At 36.1% G+C, this 25,738-nt stretch overlaps 2 protein-coding genes and 2 pseudogenes across 10 annotated transcripts in view; 2 read left to right on the forward strand and 2 right to left on the reverse strand.

The window, feature by feature from the left end:
- Git (ARF GTPase-activating protein GIT1) overlaps positions 1-25,738 on the forward strand; it is a 58,446-nt gene that overhangs the window by 25,064 nt on the left and 7,644 nt on the right. The window contains exon 14 of one of the 5 annotated variants that reach the window (XM_087411356.1): positions 4,276-5,576. The exons of the other annotated variants lie outside the window; for them this stretch is intronic. Coding sequence (XP_087267482.1) covers positions 4,276-4,464 — 189 coding nt within the window. The 3' untranslated portion in view covers positions 4,465-5,576. Of the gene's footprint in view, positions 1-4,275; positions 5,577-25,738 lie in introns of those variants that run through there. 5 annotated transcript variants of the gene reach the window in all.
- Positions 4,984-5,888, forward strand: LOC147907979 (uncharacterized; annotated as a pseudogene).
- Positions 6,651-7,749, reverse strand: LOC147907980 (uncharacterized; annotated as a pseudogene).
- The window catches only part of Eps-15 (Epidermal growth factor receptor pathway substrate 15), a 34,924-nt gene continuing 27,682 nt past the window's right edge, over positions 18,497-25,738 (reverse strand). For all 5 annotated transcript variants that reach the window (XM_011051018.2, XM_087411352.1, XM_087411351.1 and 2 more), the window contains one exon: positions 18,497-23,040. In XM_011051018.2, coding sequence (XP_011049320.2) covers positions 22,300-23,040 — 741 coding nt within the window. In that variant the 3' untranslated portion in view covers positions 18,497-22,299. The remainder of the gene's footprint in view (positions 23,041-25,738) is intronic.

Genomic DNA, 25,738 nt, shown 5'->3' on the forward strand with positions numbered 1-25,738 from the left:
TGAGGGGGGAAACTTGCCTTAAGATAGATCTCTTATGTGGTGATGCATTCACCGCTGTGATGCTCGGATCGCTCTTATGCGGGGGGTGGCGTCGCTCTAGTTGTAAGAAATTTACTAGCAGATATAGGCACAACAGAGAAACCAGCGTGCGACTCAGTGGTAGAACTGAAGTCTACTAACTCGGAGGAGAGGCCAAGTCTGTATTCAAGAGGAGGAGTGCCCTGATATTTCTTTCTATTGTCGCCAATTGTTTACTGCTTCAGAAGTGGGATTCAACTCGCTATCCCTCTGGGAGAGAGGATTAGAAATTAATATTTTTGTTAATCATGGTTAATTCGGAGTCGGACCTAATATCGGATTCGAAAATAACAAAGCGCTCAAGATGACTGATGGATGCCTAGAAACACGAATCGGAGTTGTTATCCAGTAGATGGCAGTTGTGCCTAAGGAGACACTCGACGACTTCTGGAAGAAGATCCTGATTATAGCGGAAAAAATGCCATGGATACATTCCAAGTCGGATATGTTGTCAGGCGGGTCGAGCTTATATAGGGACTTCGTGTGCATAAGGACTTAATATCCAATATTGTGATCTGGATCATCTGGGTCGGATGTAATGTCAGGCTGGCCGAACTGTAAGAAATTTATTGGCAGTTATAAGCACAACAGAGAAATCACCAGCGTCAAGGCTGTGTAACTCAATGGCAGGAAGTCTACCAACTCGGAGGCGAGACCAGGCCTAGATTCGGGACAAGAAGTCGCCAATTGTTTACACTAGTAATGCTAGTAAGAAAGAGAATTGTCGTGTGGACGTAACACCTCCCCCCCTCTATTTTAAAATGTTGGACGCTATGTTCTAATATTTTATCGTACTTAAACTCTTGGTTACCTAGCACGGTTTATGTTTTACCTATTCTGGAGATACTAGTGTTTGTATTAATGTTTGTTTAAGTATTTCCTGAGTTCACGATATGAGCGCGCACAATTTACTGGCCGAATTTCATATTCTCTTACGTGGTGTTCGAGTGATGTCAGCGGGATTGTCGCAAGTAGTAACGTCATAGGGAAATTTGTCACATGTCGTAAGTATCGCTCAATGAGCGTCTACAACAGTCGCAAAGATTGTTTGCGACAGTCAATCAATCGCTATTAGGTTAGTAGCGTTGATGGGTCCGTCATGTTTCAGCCCAATAAGGTTGTACCACGCAAGTCTAATTATCTTTATTCCGACACGGATAAATCGCCTTATGCATCGGTTTATATGTATTCAGATAAATCTTCCGTCATACATTTCTCTGTTTATCCAAAATAATATTCGAGATTGCTAACGCGGATATTTTATTCATCAAATGACTAGGTAGTGGCAAGACCATAGTAGAGATTAGATTGGCGAAAGCCGTTAACCTCTTAGTTACCAACCCCGCTTTTGAAAAATACAAGATTAGGGCTTTCATTCCATCGTATCGCGTTCTCAGAACGGGTATCGTAAAGGGTATAGATCACTCTCCTTAGAATACATCAAGGACAGTAATCGATCGTCGGTTAAAATTTTAGAGGTTCAGAGATTGACGCATGACTGTAAATCATGAAACGATTTATATTCCTTCTAGAACTCTTTGTATCAAGTTCGCAGGACAGTCATTGCCTGGAAACATCACTTTATTTAACGCTAAATATGCCGTTGAATCGTATATGCCCAAGATCAGAATATGTTATGTGTGCTACAGAGTGGAACATGTAGGAAAGGACTGCAAAAGTTCAAGACCGAGATGCCTTTACTTACGGTCAGGAACACGACAAATTTGTTAATTGTGAGCACAGATTACTACTTAAAATACATTAACTACGGCGGAGAACATCTGACAACTTTGTTTGACTGCCTGGTTCGAAAGTACAAGAATGTCATTAACCTTGCTACATATGAGAACATGTCCTTAAGCAGGATTAATGCGTTATAAAAGAAGCTAAATTTCTTCAATACGCAGATGATATAGTCATCTTTGCTGCAGATAACAATCTCTTATAAGCGCTCTTCAAGGTGCAAAGAACTCTGGATAATGTTGCAATCTTCTTTAGCGACAGAGGCTTGGACCTTTCCCCTTCCAAATCCAAATGGATGGTCTTCACATTCAAAAAGAACAAACCATTCACTAACCATTTGCTTATGATGGAACACCATTCCAAGGACTGAGCAAGTCAGATTTCTGGGAGTGACTCGGGACAGCAGAATGAAAGGTAATTTTCACTTCAAATATCTTGTTCAAAGGGGATGAGCAATTATCAACATCATTTCCTCGCTCACGGCTGTATGGTGTGGTTCCTATCCTCAGTGCTTGCTCTCTATTTACAAATCGGTATTCAGGGGCGCCGTAGAGTATGCCTGCTCTATTTTTGCTTGGCATGGCAATTCCAACATCTTCCTTCAATTGAAAAGATTGCAGTACAAGACCATCAGAGTGGCACTGGGGTACAGACAATCGACTCCAATTAATATAATGTTATGTGAGACAAGAGAACTGCTTTTAAAACTTAGATTTAATCTCTTGAGTGAGAGATTTCTATTAAATCAAAAAAAAATTATCCGATCATTAATAATCTAAAGCGTTTGGAGAGGATATTGTTTACTGATAAGTAAAGAACGCTCATTCTCAAGAAATCCTCTTCTTTTACATCACTAACAAACATGAACTGGCGTACATGCGTAGATCTTACACTCTTCCAGCATTAAACCTAAAATTCACAATCTTAATATTATTAATATTATTGAATAATAATTAGACCCCAACCCTATAATAATATTAAATCATTTTACGTCTTTACATATAAATATAAAAATCATTATAAATCTAAATAACATAAATTATAATAAAATATAATTATACTATTTCTATACATAATCATAAAATTTATAAATATAATTATTATATCAAATTTTATCATAAAAATAATCTATATCTAAATATTATATATTAATTTAAACACATTTTATAATTTAATCACAAAAAACCCCCTTCCCCCTATTCTCCTTATCTCCCCCACCTCTTTTTTATTTTTCATTATTTAAAATTCGTTCCACCCTTTGAACACGACTATTCGGCTTTTATCTTTCATAAAGAATTCCGCGAATTTTGACATGCTGCAAAGATAGTTCTAATTGTGAAATCGTTCAGGAATTTAGTCACAATTTCCGGGATCTTGACAGTTCTTACAATCTATACAGATGGATCTAGAATATCGGAGGATGGCTGCGCAGGTGCAGCCTTCTATTCACCAGAGCTTGGTTACTACTTTACTACTTTTAAATACAAATTAACCTCGAATTCTTCGGTATTATACAGCGGAAGCCTGGGCTATTTTGCAGGCCCTAATCCTCGCACTAGATGCGGGTTACTTTAAAATCATAATTTTTTCCGACTCTCGGAACATGGAGGCTATCAACTCGGTTAAGCTGGTCAATGGCAATTATTCACAGAATCGAACAATTTTTATTGCAATTGAAGAGGAGCGATATCAAATGCTCTCTCTTTTGGATTCCGGCGCACAAGGGTATTCTAGGGAATGAGGTGGCTGATAAAGCGGCTAAGGAGGCATGTTCCTCGGGCCCAAGAGGATTCTTTTTAACTCCCTACCTGGACCTTCAAGCGGAGGCTAGATCTAGATCGCAGCTGCGCTTTCACAACTATTTTGAAAGCAAAGTCAGAGATACTGGCGCGCATTATTCCACTCTATATCCATCAGAGTCAATAAAATTCTGATACTTTAAATTTCCCCTTAATAGAAGCAAGATAGTATTGATCAACAGACTGAGATCCAACCACTATAATTTTAACTACAGTCTTCATGGGCACGCTAATGAATCTACCATGTTCTTTAGAGAGAACATAGTAGATTCACTAGCGTGTCCATGCGAGGGCCCTAGGCAGGATGCCAACTATATCATCTTTAATTGTCCGCTCTAGGAACAAATCCTTCGCACCTTTGTCTGCTTATCTTAAGAATTTCTACCCTCAAAACCCTCCAGACATTTTTCCTGTCTTGAAATATCTAAACTCTGCAGACTGCTCCTTTCCTTTTTTAAGACTATTGATATTTCCATGTGAACTTTGCTGCGCCAGCGGTTGCCGGGGCTCGCTCCCTCTTTCTCTTCCCTTCTGCGGTTCCCTTTCGTGGCGTTTCGTGGGGGGGGGGGGGAGAGTTTGCGTAGCATTTGCTTCATCTGTTTCAAACTCCGGAAATTTCACAGTAGTCCTGTTTTCATTTCTTTTTCTTCCTGAGGAATTCCTGTGGAAGGTTGGAGGCGTATTGAGTAAGACTGGCCATGTTAATTCGACTGCACCGGAACCTGGGCCATTCAAATATAGAAGAAGAAGAAGAAGAAGAAGAAGAAGAAGAAGAAGGAGAAGGAGAAGAAGAAGGAGAAGGAGAAGAAGAAGAAGAAGAAGAAGAAGAAGAAGAAGAAGCTAGGTTACAATGGACCAACAAAGAATATTAATGCAGTTTTTACAACTTTGCTCTCAATTTGTAAACATATTATCTCTATAGATGGTGGGTGCGACTAGTGAACGGAATTCCAAAGGGTTCCATTTAATTGGTAAAATAAACCTATTTTCATGAACTAATGGAAACAGATCACGAAGAATTTTTTGCCAGGACCAGAATGTGGCCACATCAATTTAGAAATCTCTATGAACTTGTTCGCCCTCGACTGTTAACGAAGAGTCGTCATCATTCATCCAGAGTGAAGGCTGGTTTTGACCTTATCGTAAGTATAGATTATGTTCTTAGTGCCTAATCTCACTTTTGACTCAATGTGTATCCTTAAATAGTTTTTTATTCAGCTATTTAACTTAGGGGACAGCATGTTTTCAAAAAAAGCTGAATTTAGAATTGGGAGATCAACGGCGTTCAAAATTGTACCTGAAGTGTGTCGAATATATTGGATGTGCTGCAATCTCTTTATCTGCCGCAACTAACGCATGAAGTATGGAGACATACATTGCTAATGAATTTATGCAACAATGGCAATTTCCTAATTGCATTGGGGCATTGGATGGGAAACACATTCATATTCAGTATCCTCCAAATTCTGGCAGTCAATATTAAAATTATAAAAAATATTTTTCATTAGTTTTAATGGCTGCATGTGATGCAAACTATAAGGTTACAGTGATAGATGTAGGACAATTCGATAGTATTAGTGATGGTATTCGATAGTATTAGTTTGGGCACACTCGGACATAGCTCAGTTTCTTCATGGTGGTTTGCTTGATGTGCCTCCAAAGAAAAAATTGCCTGGTACATCAATAGCAATAGAATATGCATTTGTAGGTGACGAAGCTTTCTCCCTAGTAAAAAAAAAGTATTTGCTGCGTCCATCCTCGTTCTCAATTGACTGATAAGGAATGAATTGTCACGATTGTCACGAGCACGTCGAGTAATTGAAAATGCTTTTGGCATTTTAGTGTCAAAATGGCGAATCCTTACAAAACCTTTATGCTATTCTCCAGAAAATGCTGATCATTTGGTCAAAGCGTTAATCTGTCTTCACAATTTTATTATGACAATAGAAAGAGAAATTGTGCCAGTTTACAGGAGATACTGTCCATAGATAGTTTATAGACAGAGAAATAGCCGATGGTGTGGTATTGGGAAGAGCTTGGCGAGAACATGGACAACAGAGTGATCTGATAGAAACTATTGGTCGACTGTCTAACAATAATTCAGATGTTGCTGCATGTGTCTAATGTGATGTGCTACGGGAATATTTTGTAACAGAATCCCAAGGGGAAGCCCAAGTCCCATTTTGGTCTGCTAAAATATCCAATGTATCCCACATCATCTCCTTTTTGATTGTACAATTACTATATTATGAATTTATTAACAAAAGATTATGATTTAACAAAAGAAATGGTTGTAAAAAGGTTTCTATTATCGTTGTATTGCAAGCGGTATTGCAAGCTGAATAAAATATCAATTTTATATAAAGATTATGCGGTTCGCGGATTTCTCCGTGTTCAGATCCATTCTTGGAAAGCCAACGTTTCATGAACCTTGCAGTCCACTTCATCAAGGCGAGGAGCAGATAAACACGGAGGTAACCCGCGAAACGCATAATCTTTATATAGAAAGCACTCGTAGAAGCCTCATGAATATTAAGATATCAATTCTTTTGTATAGAAAACTCGATAATCTAAATAAAAAAAGATGATGATTTGATTTATTTAGCTTTTATAGTTATTTATTCAACTATATGCACGAATTATGAATCCAACATATATGTAAGTTTCTAATAAACGATTAATAAAACATTGATTGATATCTTTAATCTAATATTAATTGATTAATATAATATAACACATATTAACTTTGTTAACATATATTTTATTAATTAAATGAAATGAACATGAATACTGTTTTCATTTATCAAACTACAAAGAGAGAAAAAGTGATATAAAAATATATGATAAATATATGATATATTATAAAAACTATAAAATAAAAGATAACATTTTTTTTGTATCATAAATTATATAGAATAAAACGAATATATGATAGAACTCTTCAATATTTATACTTTTAGTATAACAACCTTAAAAAGAAACATTGCATAAAAGAAAAAGTGATTTAGAAAAAAGAGTAAAGAATACTTATCAAGCACTAATTTCGCTCAGATATTTAAATTGCACATTTGAAGCAATATTCTTAAGATCGTTTTTAATTAAGGCCAGGGCAGGATCCTCTGCAAACGGAGGCAGTTTGAATACTCTGAGGTCGTGTTAAGATGGCACAAATAGTATCGCAGGTAGAACTTAATTTTGTTGCAGTTTTGAATTGCGCTCTTTATCTACTGCAGCCTTCTTTTTATTGTAAAAATGATCAGATGGAGGAATAGTGGACCAGTGACTCACAGAAGACAACATACCCGACGAGCATGTTGATGCTGCATCTTCTTTAGGTAATTCAGCAATTACTGTACTCATATTTTCTTTATTTTCATCCTGTTCCTGTATATTCCATAAGTTGAGATATTGCTCATCTTTAAGTGTCTAAATGACCGTTTCATTTTCTTTACAAGTGGATGGAATAGATAGATGGAATAAGTAGATGGAATAACAATGCTGCTAGCAGAACTATCATTTGTGTGTCTTTACATGACTTTAATTTTTTACTACTGACATTCGATTGCGTCCTAGAAAAACAATGATCAAGAAAATTTGAATATGATTAAACCAAGTCAATAACATGAGTAGATTTAAGTAAGACATATGTATAAGTGACATATGCTTCACTGTAAACTGTAAGCAATAAGACAAGAACAATAAGCGAATTAATTAATTGTGATTAAAACACACAAAAAACTTAACAAAATATATATTTTTATATGTCATTAGCTAATAATTATCATAAGGTATATTTAAATAACATGCAACGTTAGTAGAGGACACAATGCATATAAATGCATATGCATCATACGTGCATATGCAATCGATTTCACATATAACTTTTCTGTTTGTCATTCTTTTCACCATGGTTATTGTTCTAAACTATCTTCTAACATCATTGCCACTGGTCTTACTTTCTAGATTTAATGACATCCTTGAGAAATGATGATTCATTAAATAGAAGCCATGTTGACTTCTAGCATTCGTCACTTCCAGCACTAGAACGAGGCTGTGTTCGAGGCAATTATCTTAGGCATTTCTCTAGAATATTGGTCTCGGAGACTCTTCCACTGAGTAGAACCTGCATCACTTACTCAATATGCATTTAATTATAGGGAGATGACTAAATATATTAGGTGTACAACTTTGCTTCCGCCTATAGATGGCTTTAGCGGTAAGTGGTGGTCGAAATAAATAGATCATAGATGTCATATAATAAACTTGGGCTCTGTCAACATAACCCCATAGAAACATTAGTCGATTTGTGTCTCTCATCATAAAGTTATTCTCGATTGAAAATGTCTGTTTACGAGCCAAATTCTCGTCATTTGCGGGAGGTTTTAATTTTCTGCTTCAATATGAAAAAATCTGCGGCTGAGGCTCATCGAATGCTCTCAAATACTTATGATGAGGCCGCTATTAGTGAAAGAACGTGTCGTAAGTGATTTCAACACTTCAAGAACGGTGATTTTAACGTCGAAGACTAGCATAGCGGTAGAAGAGAGAAAGTTTTCGAAGATGCAGAATTGGAGGCATTACTTGATCAAGGTTCGTGTCAAAATCAAGAAGAATTGGCACGATCATTGGGAGTGACTCAACAAGCCATTTTAAAACGCCTCAAAGTCATGGGAATGATTTAGAAGCAAGGAAATTGGGTGCCGTACGAGTTGAAGCCGAGAGATGTTGAACGGCGTTTGTTTGCTTGTGAACAGCTGCTTGAAAGGCAAAGATGGAAAGGATTTCTGCATCGCATTATGACTGGGGACGAAAAATGGATTCATTACGATAACCCCAAGCAGAAAATCATGGGGAGTTCCCGGCCATGCTTCCGTCGACGGTCAAATATTCACGGCTCCAAAGTCATGCTTTGTATTTGGTGAGACCAACTCGGCGTAGTATATTATGAGCTGTTAAAACCGACTGAAACAATCATAGGCGATCAGTATCGAACGCAATTGATGCGTTTGAGCCGAGCATTGAAAGACAAATGGCCGCAATATAACGAGAGACACAATAAAGTGATTTTGCAGCATGCTCGACCCCATGTTGCGAAAGTGAGCAAGACATACTTGGAAACGTTGAAATGGGAAGTCCTACCCCACCCGCCGTATTCTCTAGACGTTGCTCCCTCCATCACTTGTTTCGATCAATGGCCTGGCTGACTAGCACTTCCGATCTTATGAAGAAGTAAAAAATTGGATTCGTGAATCACCTCAAAAGATGACCAGTTTTTTCGACGCGGGATTCGTACGCTGCCCGAAAGATTGGGGAAAGTAGTGGCCAGCGATGGACAATACTTTGAATCATAAATGTATAACCAGTTTTTTACAATAAAACCTCGAATTTCGGAAAAAAACGGCGGAAGCAAAGTTGTACACCTAATATAAACTCATTTTGCTAATAACCAATAATCAGTATGCAATCATACTTCTATAGCATAGAAGAGTAGAACTTATAATATTATTAATAATATATTACTTTAACTATATTTCCTTATCTGTCAATGGCTTTGAAAATAGGGAACTAATCTGCGAAAACGCTTTATTAATAGTATCTTTGTTTTTTTTATCAACTTTTATACGTTTTTTCCACAATAGAGGATTTGAACGGACAAAGGTTATTATTTCCCAATCAACTATAATACATACTCCTCAAATTCTGTTTCATTCATTTTTACGAAAATCACAATTCGATAAATTCTATCGCCAAACTTGTGCTGTGATTATTGCCTGAGCTTGTGCGACACGCTCGTCGCGATCGCAGGAAGTTGAAGTTGATTCTACGACAAGAGCTTTTGCGACTGCAACAATCATGCGACTAGATGCAACACTTATGCGATCGCAACTAATGTAGAATCGGCTTTATATTGGCTGTTAACTTGCAATCAGTTTGCAACTAATGTAGAACCGGCTTCATACGACATGCGATACACTATGCGACTATTGTAGATGAGGCTTAACGGGTTATCCTAAATTTCCGTGCCATTCCTCGCATGAGACTGTTGATAAAATTGGTTCCTTGATCGGTAAGAATCGCTCGCGGAGATCTGTACAAATGAATTTACTTGTGAATATGTCTGCTATATCGACTGCGGTGGTGCGTTTCAACGAAATTGCCAGCGAGTACTTTGTCAGGAGGTCTTGGATGGTAAGAATATATATGAGTTCGCTCGAGGTAATGAACCCATGATGTCCATTAAAATTTTATCGAAGGCTGCATCAGGTGTGTCCGTAACAACCATGGATTGGCCCATTTTTATCCTAACCAGCTTTTTGATTTGGTAGAGACGACAATTAATTTCTTATACAAATTTGGATGTCAGATGTTGAGCCAAGACTATCGTTGCCATAGTCTATCATAGGTTTTGATTATGCTTTTGTGATTCCCGATGCATGATTTTTTTTCAATAACTTTCTGACATTCGCTTGGTGGGGAACGGTGATGCTGTTATGGCAGATGAAAATCTTTATGTCTGTTTTGCAGAATATTTTGCATAGTAAATTATGGATTGTTGGCCATGCCACAGCATCAACGCGTTTCCTTTACAGAAAACATTTATTGAAAACGTACGCAAGTCTAATTCTTCGGCTACATCCAAGAGCGAGATGAGTGCTTCTTTCAATACTTCCCCATTCGGCTGATTCGGATTCGCGTTCTTTGATAATTAACGCGATAACATGTCTTTTCCGCAAGGGATTACTCTAGCGCGACCCAACATGATCGATAATTGGTGAGAGGAGGTTTCGATCAGCTAGCACATGCCCATCCAGGTCGCTAGACTCGCTGCTTTCTGATGCGAAGATAACTAAGTTGTCTTTTCGCGTTGCGAAGTTATCGCGGATATCTTGAATGTCTTCGTTTGATCGTTCAAAAGTTCACGGGTACGAAAAGTTCGATGTCGCTCTCCTCGTTTTCGCTGTCGCTTTCTAACTCATGTTCTTGCTGACGTTATTATTAGTGATTGACGTGAATCCGTTCGGCGATTCGCGTTGGTCGCTCGCCTCTTCGGCTTGCGGGGCGTGTCTCCCATCCAGGCCTCGCTTTGGGGGACATCATCCTCAAGCTCTTTGCCGCACTCTTCGCCGCACTCTTGGTCGATCGATTGAGCGACTGGGCGGTTACTCACGGGAAGCTCCGCGCAGAAGGGATTCCTGCGGGGCGAGGGATGTTACAAGCACAACTTCGTCCTGCAGGAGATCCTGACGTACGTCAAGCGCACTAAGCGCCAAGCGGTCGTCGTATGGCTGGATCTGTCCAATGCGTTAGGATCGATCCTGCATACGACGATCCGCAATGCGCTTATAAGATCCACGGTCTCAGAGCGATATGGGAGTCCATGTACGATGGTTACACGACAAAGATGTGAACCGCCGAGGATTACACAACATCCATCTCCATCCGGTCGGGCGTTCGCCAGGGTTGTCTGTTTAGTTCAATTATCTTCAACCTCGCCATCGATTCAGTTGTCTGCGTGGCGGTCGAGTCAGATGACAGGTACGTCTTACATGATCAGTGTTGGTCTATGCGGACGACATCGCAGTACTGGCCCAAACGCCCGAGGGGATGAAGAGGATGCTAGTCTCTGTATCGGCGGAAGCAGCGTCGGTGGAGTTGCAGTTCAACCCTGCGAAGTGTGCCTTGCACGGTGCGGGGAATGGCAGCAAGGTCCTACCGATACCATTCCAAATCCAGGGGAGACGATCAATTCCTTGGCTCAGGATGAGTTACCCACCTTGGTGTTCCAACGGAGTTCTCATTGACCAGACGCCGTCGGAGATATCTTCTTGGACCTGCGCGCGGTCGATCACTCACTCCTTGCCCCGTAATAGAAGATAAAGATGCTACCTTCCTCCTACCTAGATTAGACTTTCTCCTTTCTGCTCGGGGGCCTATAGTGTTTAAGGATCCTCTTACGGCCGTTGGCCTTAACATCCGAAGGCACGTGAAATCCTGACTTAACTTCCCTCAGCGAGCAAGCGCGGAGAGAGTCTACATGCCGTCCCGTTGGAGGGAATGTGGAGTCCTGCCGCTCTCTGACCTCGCCGACGTCCTTACGGTAGATCACGCGTATCATATGTTAATGGTACATGATCGCATCGTGAAGGAGTTGGGAATCGTTGAGGGGAGTAGTTAGGCACAGGATCGGCAACGCTCCTAGTAGCGAGGATATCGCCTTCTTCCTATTCGGCTCGCTGGATGGAAGGATGAGGAGACAGCGCGGAAAGGAGATTTCGCTCTGGTCGAGTGCGCGGAACGTCGCGCTCAGGCAGTCCGAGAGATTGTCCCTGCGTTGGCGGTGAGTCGAGGCCATGGAGAAGATGACTTTGGAATGTCAAAGGCCCAAAGGGGCAGCGATTAAGATTCTGCTTCACGCGGTCAAATAGTGAATTGATTGCGCTCAGCTGTAGCAGAGCATTACGCAAGTAGATTACTCAGTAAGTCTGATCAAAGTAAGATCTTCGAGGTGTCCCGGAGTCGGGTGAGCAATCATTTTATCCGTGGCGGCAGCTTCACTTCGCCGATTGGCGCTTTATTCATAAGACCCGATTAGACGTCCTTTGTCTCAACAGTGCACGACGTTGGAAGGCAAATGAGCTATCGGCGGTGCGATGAGATATCGGAGACTTTATCACATGTGCTCTGTCACTGCAGTATCCATTCCGCCGCAATACAGCTAAGGCACGACGCTGTCCTGCACCATCTCTAGAAAGCCACTAGACTTTCAGGGATAGTGCGGGTTAACCAGCGGATGGAGAGCGTCAAATTGGAACGCTACAACCTGATCTCGATTAGACACGAGTCCTCCAAGAGTATCATCATATGCGATGTCACGGTGCCATTTGAAAACCTGGATCGCTTTCGAGAATGCCAAGGCGAGCAAAATTGCCAAATACTTGCCTCTGACAGAGGAGTTACAACGGCAAGGATACCGTATCGTCGTGACGGCCTTCGTCGTCGACGTCCTCGGCTCGTGGGATCCAAGAAATGAGGCGGTTCTGAGACTGCTACGGGTTGGCTCCCAATACGCAGCGATGATGCGACGTCTCATCATCTCGGATATCATTCGCTAGTCACATATCTATGTGGAGCACGTGTCCGGCATCCGCCAGTTCCTTGCTCCTTCCCCTCCCTTTGGGGACCATCCCGCGACACCGCCTAGAGCGGTTCGACACTAATTCGCCGAGAACAGAATAACGCAGGATGCGGCGCGTCATGTTTTTTTATCGAACGTTGCGAGCGTCACGTAAATTATTATTCTTGTGTTTGTCTTGGATTCCCCTTTTTAAACTTAGCAGGAGAAAGTGGCCTGAAAAAAATGTTCAACTTTATTTATATAATTGTTTTGTCTGTAATGCTGGCATTATTCGCCTATGGTATCTATACTTTTTAATTTTAATTTTAATATATAATATTTTGACTGTTGGACAAGACCCCCTCTCTGCTGGTTTTTAATTATTTTTATATTTATTCAATCTTACTTTTGTAACCTTTCTTGTTCTTAGCTATGCTATTTTACCTCTATTTTTTTTCTATCTTCTATTTTTTCCTCTATCTCTTTTCTTTTCGCGTACTCTTACAGCACTAGAAACGTAGACGTATTCGCGTCCATTTTTATTCCTTTTCTCATTCCTTGCTCTGTCCTCATTCCATCGCTGAGCTATGACAGATTATGATCATTTTAGGTTGTGATTTATATTTGCTGCTTGAAATTTCGTAGCTCCTTTCATTCCATTTTTGCTCTCAAAATCAGTTGAATATCTATCGTAATATTAATGTAGAATCTGAAGAGTATCTGACGTTCAGGTTATTTCTGGTACCATAATAAGGTATAAGGTGCCAAATATATATGTTAATTTGAAGAAAAGGATTGAAATTTCTCATCTGCGAGACAGTAATAATGTTTTTTCACAAGTCATTTATTTTACAGCAATACAGCAAGTTGTTGACGAATATTATTCACAGAAAATTCAAATAATCGAATACCTTTTTCTAATCTATTGATACAGTTTATCGCAACGCAACAAGGCATTTTATAAATTTTTTGCCTTCGTTAATATATTAGGTGTACAACTTTGCTTCCGCCGTTTTTTTTCCGAAATCTGAGGCTTTATTGTAAAAAACTGGTTATACATTTATGATTCAAAGTATTGTCCATCGCTGATCACTACTTTCTCCCATCTTTCGGGCAGCGTACGAATCCCGCGTCGAAAAAACTGGTCATCTTTTGAGGTGATCCACGAATCGATCCAATTTTTTATTTCTTCATAAGATCGGAAATGCTGGTCAGCCAGGCCATTGATCGAAACAAGTGATGGAGGGAGCAACATCTAGAATACGGCGGGTGGGGTAGGACTTCCCATTTCAATGTTTCCAAGTATGTCTTGCCCACTTTCGCAACATGGAGTCGAGCATGCTGCAAAATCACTTTATTGTGTCTCTCGTTATATTGCGGCCGTTTGTCTTTCAATGCTCGACTCAAACGCATCAATTGCGTTCGATACTGATCGCCTGTGATTGTTTCAGTCGGTTTTAACAGCTCATAATACACTACGCCGAGTTGGTCCCATCAAATATAAAGCATGACCTTGGAGCCGTGAATATTTGGCCGTCGACGTGGAAGCATGGCCGGGAACTCCCCATGATTTTCTGCGCTTGGGATTATCGTAATGAATCCATTTTTCGTCCCCAGTCACAATGCGATGCAGAAATCCTTTCCATCTTTGCCTTTCAAGCAGCTGTTCACAAGCAAACAAACGCCGTTCAACATCTCTCGGCTTCAACTCATACGGCACCCAATTTCCTTGTTTCTGAATCATTCATGACTTTGAGGCGTTTTGAAATGGCTTGTTGAGTCACTCCCAATGATCGTGCCAATTCTTCTTGATTTTGACACGAGTCTTGATCAAGTAATGCCTCCAATTCTGCATCTTCGAAAATCTTCTCTCTTCCACCGCTATGCCGGTCTTTGATGTCAAAATCACCATTCTTGAAGCATTGAAACCACTCACGACGTTCTTTCACTAATAGCGGCCTCACCATAAGTATTTGAGAGCATTCGATGAGCCTTAACCGCAGATTTCTTCATATTGAAGCAGAAAATTAAAACATCCCGCAAATGACGAGAATTTGGCTCGTAAACTGACATTTTCAATCGAGAATAACTTTATGATGCAGACACAAATTGACTAATGTTTCTATGGGGTTATGTTGACAGAGCCCAAGTTTATTATATGACGTTTATGATCTATTTATTTCGACCACCTGTGGCGTTGCGAGCGTTAGTCGCGGCGCTGCGAGCGTTGGTCGCGGCGCTGCGAACGTTAGCTGCGGCGCTGCGAGCGCCAGTAGCGGCGCTGCATGCGTCCGTCGCGGCGCTGATGCGGTCGTTCTTTCCGCTTCTTCTTCCGTTCACTCTCTCTGATGTCATGGCGTGCCGCGTACGGACCTCGTGTAAGTCTCTGCGATTGTCAGTAAGTTAGAACTCAGAAGTTGAGGTTCCGAATTACTTTGTGTATTCCGCGAGACCGATACCGATCACTGTTCATGTCTGTGATAATTGTTAGCGTCGTCAGATAATTTCTTAGAATTTATTTTCATAGTTCTTGTATTGTAACTCCGCGACACAATGCCGGTATCCGAGCCGTCTTACACGCGCAATCACGTCTCCATTTTCTAATCTATATTTGTATTTGTATTTAGTTATTTTAATATTAAGTTTGTATTAAATCACCTTATGGCATAAAATCAGAAGCAGTGAGTAGCACTCATTCTCAACCTAACGATTTCCCGCCAATTGTCCTTCGCCTTTGGTTGGTAACCATCGGCGCCATACTGCATAGCAGTCGCTCCAATAGCCACACACCACTTACCGCTAAAGCCATCTATAGAAAAACAGCGGAAGCAAAGTTGTACATCTAAATATATATATAATACATACGTTTTTATAAACCTGTGCATAAGTATAATATTATATATAAATAATATTGTTTATATATAACTTATTTATATATATTAGGTGTTGGAATTAATTCGTAGCATTTTTTAATGAAAGAATGTTATTTATTTCACATGAGCATTAAAAAATACATTAATGAAAGTACTTCCCATCACTTGTAAAACGCTACGAATTAATTCCAACACCTAATAATATATATAAATAAGTATATAATATGTATATATACACAGTGCGACAAATATGTTCCCGGACACGAACTACATCTCAGCAACCAGTGGCGACATCTGTGCGTTTAAACATGCATTTTAAAGGTTGAACATTTTGCTATCATCTGTCAAAGTTTCATTCATTTTGGTTGACATATAACGAAGATATGATAGTTCATGTTAAACAAGATTTTGGTCGAGGTAGAAATTTTAATATGGAACAAAGAGCAGTGATTAAATTTAATGCAAAACTTGGTAAAAGTGCATCAGAAACATTCCGATCGATGCAACAAGTTTACGGTAGTCAATGTCTAGGTCGTACAGCTGTTTTTGAGTGGCGTAAGCATTTTTTGGAAGGCAGAGAGACCCTTGAAGATGACAAAAAATCAGGACGGCCAATTTTGGTTCGAACACCCGAAATGATCGAAAAAGTACGTGATTTTGTTGCAAACGATCGCAATGCATCACTAAAAATGATGGAGGAGGCTTTAAATATCAGTAGAAAAACGATTCGAACCATATTACAGACGAAGATTTGGGTAAAACGAAGGTTTGTGCGAAGTTTGTTCCACACACATAATGCACCGAGTCACACTTCATTGATTGTCCGTCAATGTTTGGCTCGAAATCGTGTCTCTGTGTTAAACCATCCATCTGATATTCACCTGATTTGGCCCTCTGCGACTTCTCATTATTCCCAAAATTGAAATTGAAATTGAAAGGACGCTTTTTTGATGACATTCCGACCATCCAATCAGCTTCTACACAGGCACTAGAGACAATTCCGCAAACTGAGCTAAAACATGCATTTGAATCACTATTGAATCGCTGTAACAAGTGTATTGAAGCCAGAGGAGAATATTTTGAATAATAAAACCAAAAAATATGCATATTGTTGTTTCAATTATGATTTTCAGGCCCTGTCCGGGAACATATTTGTCGCACTGTGTACGTACTTATTTATATTATACTTATGCAATGTCCCATTTTAATTATTCCAGGCAAATATCTTGAAAAGAAAAATACATAAGAAAATATATTTTAGAAGAAAGTGAAATGTTTTTAAGAGGGAGTTTAATTTTGTTATCTATTTCTAGATGTAGGGGTCAAAAAGATATAAAGATCCACTTTTTAAATGGAATTATTTTTTTTTACACAATGTGATCCATTAATTATTCTGCATATAAAAGTATTAAAGTAAATTTATGAAAAAATCAATTATAAGAGATATTTTATACTTTGTACTAGCACATTTTGATATAAAATGTTCAGTATCTCGTAATTTTTTTATAATCGTATTCTAATACTTTTATGATATATTAGGTGTAGTAAAAAGAAATCCATTATTTTCGCAATAGATAGCTTTAGTAATCTGTATCTCGTCTACGCGTGATACAGATTACTAAAGCCATCTATTGGAAAAATAATGGATTTCTTTTTACTACACCTAATATTTTATGATATAAAACTTAATTGATATAAAGAAAATACAATTGTTTTAAAAACAATGCAGATACTTTACCAAATGGATACTTTTTTAAATAAACAGCTATGTGTTTTCTTTATATCAATTGATTCATCTCATTATTTCTATTCATAAAAGTATTAAAAAATTAATAATATGAGATATTATATGTCAATATTATATTTAATATTATATGTCAAAATATGTGCTATAAAGTATTAAATATCTGCTAAATTATTATTTTCGATAACTTTATTTAAATATTATTATATGCAGAATAATTATAGGAATCATATTGTGTAAAAAAAATCATATTAAAATTATTTCAGTATGACAAGGAGCGCGAAGCGTGAGACAAAAACACTCTCCGAGTCAGTGCGAATTCTGGATTCCGGGCCGCTTGCAGCACGATTATTAGCATGAAGGGGGCATAAGAAGGTACATACACTATGACGAGTCCATATCCGTGTATACTTGCGCATGCGTTGTGTACCCCTCTATGCTTTCTTCATGCTAACAACCGTGCTGCAAGTGGCCCGGAATTCGCATCACTGCTCCGAGGCAGTCCAGAGCTTCGACATGTATGCTTACGGACATGTTTCGTCAATTGTGTGTGAGCGGCTGAGTATGGCCGAGGTTGCCCGAAATTATAAGCGCTCACGAACATGCTTCATCAATTGTGTGCATGTAGTGACGCATCTCGGACTCCCTGACTCCCGTCTCATTTTTGACACCACTGATCAATACATGTATGCCAACTTCGCCATTAATGAACTATTAACTTTTTTATAATCTCATCTTAATACTTTTACATGTAAAATAATTAAAAGGGTATATTATATACAATTAAAAAATCATAATTATTAATAAATAATTTTTAAATGATGATTCAAATAATCTTGAAAAATTGATTTTATTATTGTCCTCCTTCAAGAGACCATAAATTTTCATCTAGAACATTTTTGTTCTGCCAGTCCTGATTTTTGAGATATTCAACTGTTTCAAATAAGATATCCCATACAGATAATTAGATTCTCACTTTTTTGTCAGTGAAATCACTGCCTGTCGTAATATTGATGAAAGTGAACATCGAATAATATCGAATAAAAAAAAAATGAAATTCAGAATACTAATAAATAGGAATGTTTTATCATAAACTTTCACTTAATTTATCGATAAAACGAGTATGTATAAATTAAGCAATAGATGTTTGAAATCGTATATTTATTTTGGTGGAATATTTTCGTAGATGTACGATACTATACGAGTACATACACATACTCACGTACACGACATACATAAATATCTAAATGTGAAAATAAAATAAAAATTACATAATGGACAGGAGTTAAACTGAATAGAGGCATGTAATACAAGGATATATCGACATAAATTTTTTTGCACTGATATTATTAATGATATAACACACATCTGCGCATACAATGTATGTGTACTAACTTACAATTAAACAATTACCACGTGATGATAAAAACTTACGCAATGAGAATTATCGTGACTTAATGTATCTCAATATATTAATATATACATCATATGAAATATATATATATAATGTCGTTGTCAAATTATACAATATTATAATGTAGTCAAGACATGTGATTCTTTGTGCTTCGTTTTTTCAAGTCCTATAGAATAACGAGCTCTTTTCACCAAGCATAAAGAAACGTTTTGCCTTCGATTACATTCTTTGGGACGTTCTAAAATTGAATTAGACGCTGTCACAGAAATTACTTTAATACTTCGCTCATCGATTGTACATGAATATATGCACGCACGCACGCACGCACATACAGGGTCTCACAACCAACATACAATAATTTTATAGCATGTTCTAGATAAAATAGAGTAAAATATCCTAATATGAAAATGTCGACAATAGTTTTTGAATTATAATTAATTAAATAATCTGTGTGTGTGTGTGTGTGTGTGTGTGTATAAAATAGTTTTTACTTATAAACATTAAAAGTTAGCTTATAATTATTTTAGTATCGACATTTTCGTATTAGGATTTTTATTCTAGAAGATGCTGTAAAAGTATTGTACGGCGTGACACACCTTGTATACACATTACATACATATACACACACTCACATACACATACATACATATAGGTTGTCCCATTTTAATTTCCTTAATTTGACAAATATCTCAAAAAATATAAAAGATACAGAATAATGTTTCAGATGAAAGTGGAATGGTTTCGAAGAGAATGTATTTTAGTTACATTTTTTTTTCTAGTTATAGGCATCAAAAAAATGTAAGGGCCATCTCCACTTTTTTAAATGGTATTATATGATTTTTTTAAAACATAATACGATTCTTCTAATTATTCTACATGTGAAAGTGTTAAGATAGAGATATCAAAAAATCAATAATTTACGAAATATTTTAGACTTTATACTGACACATATTAATATACAATAAAATATTAAATATCTCATAAATTGTTAATTTTTTTATAATCGTATCTTAATAAACAATATAAAAAGATAAATATAGTAGGCTAATGAGAGTCAGCAAAGATAAACGGCACAATTATTTAGTGAACAATCAATAATCAGATATTGATGTCTTTTATTTTAAATGTTTCGACTCTCTTTGGAGTCTTCCTCAGCAAGAATAATGCAAGTCCAATGATGATAATGTTCATAATGTAAAATGTCACTCGCAAATTGACAAAGATGTAGCGTTGTTAATCATCGGAACATGAAGCATTGTACTGAAGCTTTGTTGAACATATTAAAAACTTAAAAAATAGAAATGTTAAAATTAAATATAAAGATCACACATTTTTAGAACACACATCCGTATACGATGTGTCATTCAGATATATGTATTAAAAATTCGAGAGTCCTAATATAATTATTGCATATTTTAATACTTTTATGAACACAATATACATATAATGAATCAATTGTGGTGGTTTATTTTAAAAAGTTTTCATTTTGTCTACATATTTCTTTTAAGCTATTATGTTTCTTTTACACTAATTGATTCATCTCATCTATTATATTCATAAAAATATAAGGATTATAAAGAAGATAATAATTTACAAGATATTCGATATATCATGACAATAATGCCAGCATAAAATATAAAATATCTCGTAAACTATTGTTTTCGACTTATCGTTTTTTGACATCTCGACCTTAATACTTTTGTAGACCGACAAAATTTAGGGAGGGTCTTGTGCTTTGAACTTTGAAAGATGTTTCCATAGGATTTTGATACGCTGAAAGCACAACTACGTTGTCCGTTTTTTTTTCATTATCCTCATATTGATTTTCATGTACAGATTTTTTAAAATTCTTGTCCTCCATATTGGATCCGTCATTTTGAATTGCACATTTTTTACTTCAGATTTAAAATCAATGACCACACAAAAAGACTACACAACATGCTCCTGTATTCGATGGCTATGTCAGATTCGAGAGGATATATCACGCACTGTAGGTGACGCGCGGGCTGCTTTGGCGTTTTAAATTCAATAACTTTTGAACAAATGGTCGGAAATTAATTTTAAAAAGGATTTAAACTAGAAACATACAGCTAGTATAAATTGTCAGATATTTTTTACAATTTTTTTCGGTTTTTTAAGATTTTTCCAAAGTATTCTGTTTGCAATTTACATAAAACATTTTTTATAAGAATCGAAAAAATATTTTTAGTATTGTTGGAACATTTCTAAATTAAATGTCGCAAAACAGACAATGCCTCAATATAATTTTTTGTTTAGCTGGAAAAAATTAATAAAGAAGGTACTTCCGGAAAAAAACTGTTTTTGCGATTATTTAAAAATTGGAGGGTAATAGAAAAAAAACGGACAACGTAGTCGCTTTCAACGCATCAAAATCCTACGGAAATCTTTCAAAGTTCAAAGCACAAAATTCCTCCTAAATTTGGTCAGTCTGTGTAATTAGAGGATGTAATTAGAGGAATTATATTATGTTAAAAAAATCATATAATCTTCATATCTTTTTGGCACCTCCACTCCACCTAGAAAAAGAAACAACGTGACCAAAATAAACCCTCGAAACCATTCCACTTTCATCTCAGGATCTCTTTCACCAACCTCGGTTAAATTAACGACGGTTACATGGGGCTCATTTAGGCTCAGCTTTATAACTCATGCTTAATTTTTAATAGAGATTTAACATATTTTAAGTTAAATCTCGATTAAGAGTTAACCGTGAGTTGTGGAACTCTGAAAAAGATCCTGAAAGATTTTTTTCGTATCTATATTTTTCGAGATATTTAGGGAAATTAAAATGAAAAACTCTGTGTGTATACATATCTTTCTTTTCTTTCTCTTACATGAAGTTATTAAAGGCTGGCGCGAAGTAAACTTCATGACTTAGATTCTCGTATGCCGAATTAACAGCGACAAATATCGTAATATTCGAAATCTTGTAATATTCGATTATTATATAGGCATTTATATATTAATAACGATACTTTTAACGATGCTGTATTATTGTGTGCTTTAATCGAATAACTTTTACAACTTGAACTTTTCATATTTATTTTTATTATCATTCGTACATTTATAATTGTAACTCAGAAAAGCCGTGTAACACCCTCGGATCACGTTTAGTCATGTGCGAGTCGATCATTATAATCAATAGAAAAAAAAATAAAAATAAAATAAGTTTCCTCCTTTTTATAAATTTTTCCAAACAATTTGAAAAATACTGAGAGATATGTGACATTTCAAAGTTATACTTAATCGAAAATCATCTGTTTACATATAATAACATTTATGATAATTTCTTTTTTTCGTTCGAGTATATTCTTTAATATCTGTATACTCGATATTATTGTCAATCTGATAACTTGTGTCTACATTTCGTTTCTATACCGTGATTATGCTAATGCATAATAATGTAAACTTGCACAATGTCATTTATTATGAAATACAAAACTTTTTCATACAATTTAACAAGTTAACGGTAATATCAATAAAAAAAAAGAGATAATATTATTCATTAAAGGTTAAACATTTTCCGATTTCCCCTGTTTACTTAATTCGAGAGCGAGAGCTAGTTCGGCGTCTTCCTTCTCTTTACGCCTGAGCCTCTCTTCTTCTGCTTTTATACTCTGCTTTTCTGCCCATGCAAGTTGCTCCTCCTCCGATAAATTAGTTATGTTATTATCGCTCCACATCTTTCCGAAATTGTTCGTAAATTTGTCATCGTTGTAAGGGATATTAGACTTTGAAATGCGCATTATATTTAACTCGTGCCTCGCGATAGTTTTTGTGTCTTTAGTTGAAAAGGCTTCGTCAAGATTGATCGTTCTTGACTTGACATTAGCAAACGCTTGGGAAAAATCATTATCCTGAACGTTTTTGTTATCAATGGAAAACGCTTTTCCAAAATCGACATCGAACTTGCTTGCGCTACTCGTATCGCTTACATTATTCTTTTCGGCTTTTGCTTTAACGAGCGGAAAGGTATTAGAGAAATTATTATCGAAAATTTTAGTCGGAGTATTCTTACTCGAGAACGCAGAAATTGATTCAAAACCAAAAGGATCTGTTTTGTTTGTCCCCCTGTTCGCGTTCAAGTCCTCTGTCATCTCATCGGCGAATGGGTCCGTTATATTGAAAGGGTCTTCATAACGGTAGTCTCGAAAAGGATCCTCCGTAAAGTCCGACAGCTTTGGTTGCGCCATTGTTACGTGGATTTTACTCGTTGCTCTTGGTGGAGTCGATTGATTAGCCGTCGGTTCTGGCTGAAGCAGGTTTTTGTCACTGGTCAATTGTTTTACTGAAAAGGTAGAAGAAAATAACGCGGATACCGCCGACCGTCCTCCGGATGCTGATTGGTCCTAAATCGCTATTTTTACTTACAAAATTGTCAAAAATGCTGCAATTTTATGATATTCAAGCTTCGAGAAAAAAACTGTGACAAGGTGAGAAACCTTGTAAATCGTCATCTATTAAAGGGTTATAGGATTTTAAGAATTCCAAAGATCTTAAAAAAGAATTTCAAACATCTAAAAAAGAATTTTAAAGATATACAAAAACATTTGTTTTCCGTTTGTCTTTGGAAGCTCTCAAAATGTAACTGATATAAATAATGTGAATATCGTTTAAGTAAAAAATTTGAAGTTTGAAAGCAATATTTTTAGAAATATTTCATATCAGTTCACGAAGGCTTCTCTAGCCTTTTAATTTTTTCCTCAAATTAAAAATTTAAATAAAAATAAAAATAAAATTTTTCAAGAAAACGCAATTCCCATGTTAAATGTGACTAATTTCACGAAAAATAAAGTTTTTTAAAATTGCTTCTTAAAATAGAAAAAAGTATAAAAAGTATAAAGTTAAAAAGTCTTTTTTTAATTTCAAGATAATTTAGTAAAGCTAAAATCTAGCTACTGCAACACGGATTGTAATGATTATTTAGGGCGTTATTATTTCAATAATTTCGTTATATTAATTTTTGCATTTTAATCTTATTATTAAAAATAATTTTCCAAGAAAAAACGTTAATGATCTATTTTTTGAATAAAAATTTTATATGATGTTGAAGAGTACTTTAGTCTTTAATTTACTACTCCTATAACCCCTTAAAGCGGTTCGATTATAGGTATGCGTGCGTACGTGCGCGCGAATGGACATACGCATGAATGGACGCACGCATGCACACACGATTTATTTTTAAATACATTATGCCCAAAAAATAAGAATCACACATTCTATCTTCCAAAAATAGACACTTTTCAAGAGTCTTTAACAACTTTATTTTAAGAGGTCATAAGTCGTAAAGCCATAACAAAATGATCAATCGCAATTGAATATGGGAAAAATAATTAACTGTGATTGATCAATGTTATGTCTTACGGTTTTACGGTTTATGGCCTCTTAAAGTAGGGGTATGGAGTAGACTAACGATCTGACTGATTTTTTTTATAAAATATTTGTGAAATGTGAAAATTTTCTTACTAATTTTACAAAGTTTCATGGCATGAATTAAAAATCGCACAACAGCAGTTTATAGTTTTTAAAAGAGTGGATCTTTAATTCGCATGCTTCTTGAGTATTATATGATTTTTTTCATCGAGTTATTCAACATTAAAGCAAAAAGTGTCTGTTTGAGAATAGAAGACGAATGAGATAATGTTCAGAATTTTTATATGATATAGGGGATGTAAGCTCTATATTAAAGGAATATGTTAGGTTGAATATGTTTAATTTTTAGCCTTACTTAAACGAAGTTTACAAATGAAAAGTTTCTTTATATCAAAAAAATGATAGTTGCACCTTCATAAGAAAACTGAGACCTTCCTATTCGTTTTTATTTCAAATAATACCGAACGCTAATTCGTTCGTCTCCTATGAGCAATCAAAGTAAAAAAAACTTCACTTCACTATTGAATATATTTCGTAAAAAGAAGTCGTATAACGCTTATAATAAATACGCAAATTAAAAATAAAGATTCATTCTTTCATAAATTATAAATTTCTTTGTATACGATTTAATTGACGCTATGAAATTTGTAAAGTTCGTAAAAAAATTTTCAGATTTGACGGGATGTAATCGTGTAGCTTTGTAATCGTGTAACTCTGTAAGAAATCATAAATTATTGACTTAAAATATGTTCTAGTAGATTCAAAACTCTAAATTCTTTTATATACGATACGTTATATAAACACATTTTTTTTTATTGATATTTTTCAATTGAATTATGTCTTAAGTTATCTTTTCTGTAATTTCCTTATGAAAATTGTTCTATTTAACATTCCATAGATTCCATAGATTATATTAAAAATCCATTTCTTAAAAAAAATCTAGAAGATGAAGGAATAAGAAGCACGTGCAGAAATGTGAAACAGAAAATAAGACAAGTTTATTCACTATCAAAGCACGAAACTTTTGACATGTACGAAAAATACTTCGTTTTATATTAAATTATTGTCTAAATAATGTCTGTTTGATCAGAAATTTTTGCGTTAACCTGTAGATTTTAACCGTAGATTTTAAGTAGAAACAGATTACTGAGATTGCGGCGTTCCACTTAATTCTTGCGAGTAACATTTATCTTTGTTTAATATTTGATAAAATGACAAGGATGAAATAATTCCATGAGCGTTATGAGCGTTAAGTGGAACGCAGCTTCTTCCTGCGAATACTCTTGTCCATGAGTTATACTAAAATAATTTTTAAAAGAAACATTAAAAACAATTTATTATATCAATTACACGTTCAGGTAACTCCATATATAACAGGAAGTATGTAAAATGACATAAGATATCTTTTTTTAAAGAAACATTTAACTTTTCTATATAATATTGAACAGAATTACAATTCATTATTTTATAGAATATTGTTTAAAGAAGGAAGAATATTTTACTTATTTTTATAAAAAAAGAAATGTCCTGGAATCTAAAAATATTAAGTCTGAAAAAATTATTTTGTAATATCTTTTT

Source organism: Acromyrmex echinatior, chromosome 11 (assembly GCF_024713525.1).
Source record: "Acromyrmex echinatior isolate Ae372 chromosome 11, ASM2471352v2, whole genome shotgun sequence".
Taxonomy (NCBI): domain Eukaryota; kingdom Metazoa; phylum Arthropoda; class Insecta; order Hymenoptera; family Formicidae; genus Acromyrmex; species Acromyrmex echinatior.